The sequence below is a fragment of the Dendroctonus ponderosae genome, unplaced genomic scaffold (assembly GCF_020466585.1).
Source record: "Dendroctonus ponderosae isolate FM_Combo_2020 unplaced genomic scaffold, Dpon_F_20191213v2 Dpon_F_20191213_8, whole genome shotgun sequence".
Taxonomy (NCBI): domain Eukaryota; kingdom Metazoa; phylum Arthropoda; class Insecta; order Coleoptera; family Curculionidae; genus Dendroctonus; species Dendroctonus ponderosae.
In genome coordinates, this window is record NW_026019016.1 from 8243580 (window position 1) to 8249468 (window position 5889).

Genomic DNA, 5889 nt, shown 5'->3' on the forward strand with positions numbered 1-5889 from the left:
TGGAATGATGTAAAAACGAGCGTTCTTGCTCATTTTGCTTCCGAGAAACATGCAAAACGGGACGGAAAACATGAAATTTTGCAATAATATTGCGCTACCCTTGCACAAAACGACGATCATTTTTCTAAGTTCATAAACAACAGAAGACTGTATTTTTTCTACATAACCACCCCCCTGACTTTAAAGCTGGATCCGCCCCTGCCTAAGAGATCAAATTTATTTAAAACCGATCATATCAGAAATGATATCCTGCAGGTAGCCCCAGCTTGTTATTGAATTTAAAGTTTAAAAGCCTGGAATACTTACAAACTAGAATTATATGCAAGGGAAGTCGTCTGCCGAAGAATATTATTGGAGTTTGAGAATGCCAGAAATTGTCTACATCTGGAATAATGTAGCATAGAATTTCCACAAATATTCCATGCAAAGTTATTCCGAACCATAACCATGGAAGACGACCTCCTCTAACTATTGCTAAAAGGATTATTAAGAAAGAAATGTTTTAAAGTTTTTTCTGATAAAAAATTATCGTACCATGTATCAGGGTGAACAGCCCTCCAAGTACAACAACTGTCTGGGAAATAATATAAGTGGGTTCATATTTCCAATGCACTTTTGGATCAGTAATACAAACGAACCAATCTAAGAACTTTCAAAAATTGAATTAAATCACTAGATTATTTTTTTCTATTCACGCTTACCCCCTCAAATTTTAGCTCGGTGAGTTCCGTGCCGGGTGTAAGCAACTCGTTGCCCCCCATCCTGGTTATTGTAAATAGTCGATTTTTAATATCGGCATGAATATCTACCATTTTGGAAAATTCTTAATTTCTTATCTTATGTAAACTGAACTCAACGTTTTAAAAAATGTATTTTTCTGAAATAAATCGAACCTAAACTGCCTCTACAGCAGAACAAGCGACAAGTACTTTTGTGATTGGGTATCAAGCTTATCAAAAGTACATATTGTTTATGGGAGAAGTTATTTTCAACGTACATGAACAGGAAGTGTTTGTTTTATTTTGATAATATGTTGATAAGTACAAAGGATCGCATGTAATGAATCGGATAATTGAGTGGCAAATAGTAAAGTTAAGCATGTTTAAAATATATTTTTATTCTGAACGAATGGTTTAGAGTTTAGACAACAAAGATTTTTGCTCAAAAATTGCGAAATGCTGGATTTGTATATTATTGTTTTGTACCTACTACATATTTCTAGAATAAATAAATTAAAATATTCTCATACTCATACATTTATTACATTACCCAGCCCCCTAGTCCCCGTAATTTTAAAATTATATATGAGGATACAAATTGTATTAAATTCAAGTGGCAAGCGAGATTTACTGTTTTTCAAATCAAGACCAACAATGTATGCATGTTGTTGGATGCAATTTTCGTCCGAAATTTTAAATTTTGCGGGAAATGTTCAGTTCAAAAATTGTGGGAGTCAAAGCCTAGTTCCAAATATTGGTTGATGCAGGGTACCTACTTTATACTAAAATAGCAAACCCTTCCATTAGGTTTATAGTTCACCGTAGAGTTCTAATGTGCATTAAAACGACGTTAATTGGACTTAAACAAATGTAAAGTAGACTTTGAACCATAATTACTGCTATTTTCTCACAATTAACTTTTGCACGTGCATGGAACAAAATGAAAGATTTAATTGTGGTTTAAGTATATATTTTTAAAATAAATTATTACATTAAAAATCGATGAAAGGTTAATCAAAGCAATTAAAAAATGGCGCTGTTCACACAGCTGATTATAAATCGTACCTGATTTCCTGATTCTAAATATATCAACTGTAGTCGTACACGCAGAATGTTTCAATTTATTTAGTTTTAATTAATTTATTAAAATAATTCACCTCAATGTTCATTGATTTCACTTTCACAGTACAGAAATTTGGAATGTTTGGACTGATGTGAAGCAATAAGAAATAAAATTAATCTGAACAATGATCGCCGTCATAAGACTCACAGCTAAGGTTCTCCTTTTTATTAATGTTAACTGTAAAATTTCGGTCGCTTGTTGCATATGATGGGTTGCCCCCATAAAAGCGGCACGCAACGAGCAGCCACTTACCAATGTATTTTCGGAAAGTAAATAAATCGGAAGAATTGCGATCCTTCGGCAAAACATTGATGGGCAGTCTAGTCTAGAAACAAATTGGAACCGGTTGTACTGTGCTTGAAAAACCTGATACGAAAGGAAATTTACTTAATAGTATTTCTGGGAATCAACCTCAAAATGTTTAGCTAAAATCCAACTAAGCTGTGTTCAACCAAAAAAGATCTAGAATATAATTACTATATAGTAATTAAAAGTTCGTGGGAGATACACGTTTCCTACTCTTCCTAGGGGAATCCGTCAAAACGCAGCATTTTCATGGCTCTAATTCTCAGTTATATTTCATTGAAGAATGTCCTTTATATAAACGAGTAATACACAATTTTATTACTTTTCAAACTTTTAGCGTTAGCATAATATTGAAGTTTTTGGTGATTCAAATTACATCAGCCGCATTTTTAAATTATGCCACTTAATTGCTACAATAAGTAAAACTATAAGGATGAGTAGAAAGTATGTCTATTTTCTAAATTATCAAGTTAATACAAATTAAAAAATCAGACCTAGAAAAACAAATCATTTATTAAATTTCTGTCCTTTGCGAACCTAAAAATGCGGATGTGTGGATGAAACACAAGGAAATTAAAAAATACCTTAGGACTAATTTACATAGAACTAATTAAACTCGAGTGGTCGAGACAATTTCATCATAAAAATAATGTACGTAATAAGAACTTAATGTCTTACACAATAACCTCCGGTTTGCTGTTGGTAGACTTCAATGGTGTCCCCTTCCTCCATGTCCAGAGTTGTGGGCGTGTCCGTTTCGTTAATGGGGTTTCCATCAAAGCGAAACCGAACTACTTGGGTGCTGATTCCCTAAATAACAATTTTAATCCTCAAATAGATCAGCAGCATGCCAAATACTCAAATACACAAACAAAACAATAGTAATTTCAATTACAAAAATAATTAAGTAAAACTTAGCTGTAGTTAACTTCTCTAGTTTATGTTAGTGTTGCGTAACTGTTTTTTTCTGTTAAAAATGATTAATTTACGTCCGTGCAGCAATGATGGCGACTTTTGGAAAATTAATTAATTTCAGTGAAGCTCAAGAACATTTCCGCAATCCACAAGTAAGAATTGTTTTGGTAAGAGGATTTTCTATACGGTGAGCATATTGTTAACCTCGAACTCGAGGTGCATGATCACCATCATATCCTGTAAGCACATGATCAAAAGGGCATTGCGACATTCTTTGGTTTAAAAGAAGGCAATTTGATCGGATTGACTAATCCTTTTTTGGCATTTTGGTGCTCTTGTAGCATTCAGTTTTTGCCCAAAACATATGGGAAACATGCTACCACACAAACATCCTTCTACTTAACCATTATAATGCGATAATGTTCTTGCATAATAAATTAATTTTCAAGCGTTTTCTAATAATGAAATGACCAACATGATCAAAGTTTTAGGCCGATTGTGCTTTGGAAGCGTTTTTCGCCGAATTGTTTGCTCCTCAGAAATGAGACAAAAAGAAACGAGCTTTCGAGCTGAGCTCGGCAGCTTCATTAAAATATGACGTAGGAACAAATCCCCAGAAAGTTTGATTAAAATTCATCCGAACGCTCCCAATATTACAAAAAAGTGTTTTAAGTCTTGTCAAAAAATATTAATTAGCAAGAAAACAGCAACAACTTTTTTGCGCAAAAACTATGAATGATGCAAGACTCTATTGAGAAAGGGTACAAAAATGTCCAGACGCCCCTGGTGGTTAAAATTATAACTACAAGTTAAGTAGTCATTTCACACTTGTTTTATTGAGATTGGTGTCACATTGGTGTTTACATCTGATTGTGATTTCTTATGTTCTAATCAACTTTTGCAAACTTTTAACGAAATAGAAACAGATCGAAAAGAATGTAAGTATTGCTCTATGTTATAAATGTCATCAACTCCAATAAATAAACAAGTCTGACAAGTCTCAACTGTCACTCGACAACGAGTAATTTGATTGTCGTTTTTGTGTCAAGACACTCAAGAATTGACAACACAACGCGGCTCTCGACTTCATAAAAGAGTCCTATATTGCATATTTTCAAAAAAAATTCGTAACGGCATTTTCTTTCGAAAATGCATGTTTAACCTCCTGTCAAGGATCGAAAGTTCGCTTTCTCCACCATTTTGGTCTAAACAGTGCATCCAAATTATGTCAACGATAACCAAAATTACTCAAACTAAACAAAAAATTGCCCAAATACCTATTCACAAAATGCGTCTAATAAAAACATGTATTAAAATGAGAAAAATTTGATTTCGGTTCGGCAGTGTCCTCTGTTGAGCATTATTTAGGCAGTGCAAAAGTCAAGATGCTTCCTTAAGGGCGAATCGTGAACTTTCAAGCCTGAAAAAGTGATAGAAAAACGCATTTCCGAAAGGAACGCTGCTAGGAAATAGTGTTAGTCAAGGTATAATCTATAAGGTAATTAAAATTTTATTATCGAAATCCAGAAGGGAAATTTGGCATTTATTTCTAATATAATCCAATGTTACCGAATCAACAGTGAACGGTACAAATAATGCATTTTTCCAACCATTACCGTTGTTGATACCGAAAGCGAGATAAAAAGCGTTCACTTACAGCTCTCTCACAATATGCAGTCATGAGTTTCCTAAGAGCAGTATGTCTTTTGATTTTGAATTGTACAACGGCATTATCCTGCCCTAGTACTTTCACGTTGATACCTTCGGCTTCGGTTCCCTAAAACAAGGGAAAACAATGCGCTTAGCATGGAGATGGTTTATCGTCTGCTAGCAGGGCGGTTACAAGCGAACATCATGCATCCTTACCTTTTTTTCATCACCCATGATTCACAAATTTGGTTGAAGGGTTAGAACAGTTACAAACAACACCAGAGCTTGAGTTGAGCAAGATTTGTCAAGCAAACAGCTACACCAATGTTAATGGCCGGCACATGAAGGCATAACGCGGCAACGCGCAAAAGTCAAATTTGTCAAATGTCACTTGTCAATCTGTTTTACAGTTTGCAAGAAACAACGCTGTTTCAGTTCTAACACTCTAGATGGCCGCAGCATAGAAATTAGATATTTCATCTTATAGTTGCTTTAAAAGTACTATAATAATATATACTTTGATGTAATGTTTATATTCCGACGATGGATTGCCGCAAACCGTTTTATGCGCTGTTATTTTGACACTGAACGTTTTTGTACGCATCGTTTAGAGCTGCCCTCTTCTGGAGCAACATACACAAGTTGTTATATGTGAATTGTTCACTTTACAGGTTTTATATTCTGTACTGTTTTTCGTGAAATGCGGACCCTGTAACCAAGGGCCCGGACCGAATCGAAATAACTGTCCAGGTTTCGGTCCAAGGCCACATTTTAAATTTAGGTTCCGGTTTAGAAAATATTTTCCAGTTCGGGAAATTTTTTTTCGGGAAACTTCGGTTCCAAAGTCTATATAATACAAAGAACCAGAACACAGATGAATCATTTTCCTTGCTTGTTGTATTAAATTCTTCAAGATAAAAGATGTCCAAACGATCCACTGCTTCATATTCAAGGGGGGATCCAGGGGGGAGGTCATGGGGGTCATGACCCCCCCATTCAAATCTCTATCCAACGATGCCAAAATTCTGTGGCACAAATGGGGCCTGGGAAACTGCCAAAAAAGCAACGTCGTGTTTCAGTCAATTTTGCAACTCAAAAAAAACCACGCAAATCTAAAACTTCTTGAATTCAAGCATTTTTTGAGAAAACTGCCAACATTTCCCCATCCATGGTTCA

General features: G+C 34.9%; 2 protein-coding genes across 2 annotated transcripts in view; both read right to left on the bottom strand.

Moving 5' to 3' along the window:
- Nucleotides 1-1160, bottom strand: part of LOC109534494 — a 4737-nt gene extending 3577 nt beyond the window's left edge. The window contains exons 1-3 of the mRNA XM_019900203.2: nucleotides 702-1160; nucleotides 535-649; nucleotides 307-474 (exon numbers count right to left, since the gene is read on the bottom strand). Of these exons, the coding sequence (XP_019755762.2) occupies nucleotides 307-474; nucleotides 535-649; nucleotides 702-812 (394 nt within the window). The 5' untranslated portion in view covers nucleotides 813-1160. The remainder of the gene's footprint in view (nucleotides 1-306; nucleotides 475-534; nucleotides 650-701) is intronic.
- Nucleotides 1161-2643: 1483 nt separating this feature from the next.
- On the bottom strand, nucleotides 2644-5099 carry LOC109534495 (small ubiquitin-related modifier 3). The gene is made up of 3 exons (XM_048669112.1): nucleotides 4930-5099; nucleotides 4721-4840; nucleotides 2644-2958 (listed from the first exon to the last, which is right to left on the bottom strand). Exons 1-3 carry the CDS (start codon nucleotides 4945-4947, stop codon nucleotides 2815-2817), a joined length of 282 nt encoding a protein of 93 aa, XP_048525069.1. The 5' UTR covers nucleotides 4948-5099; the 3' UTR covers nucleotides 2644-2814.
- Nucleotides 5100-5889: the final 790 nt, after the last annotated feature.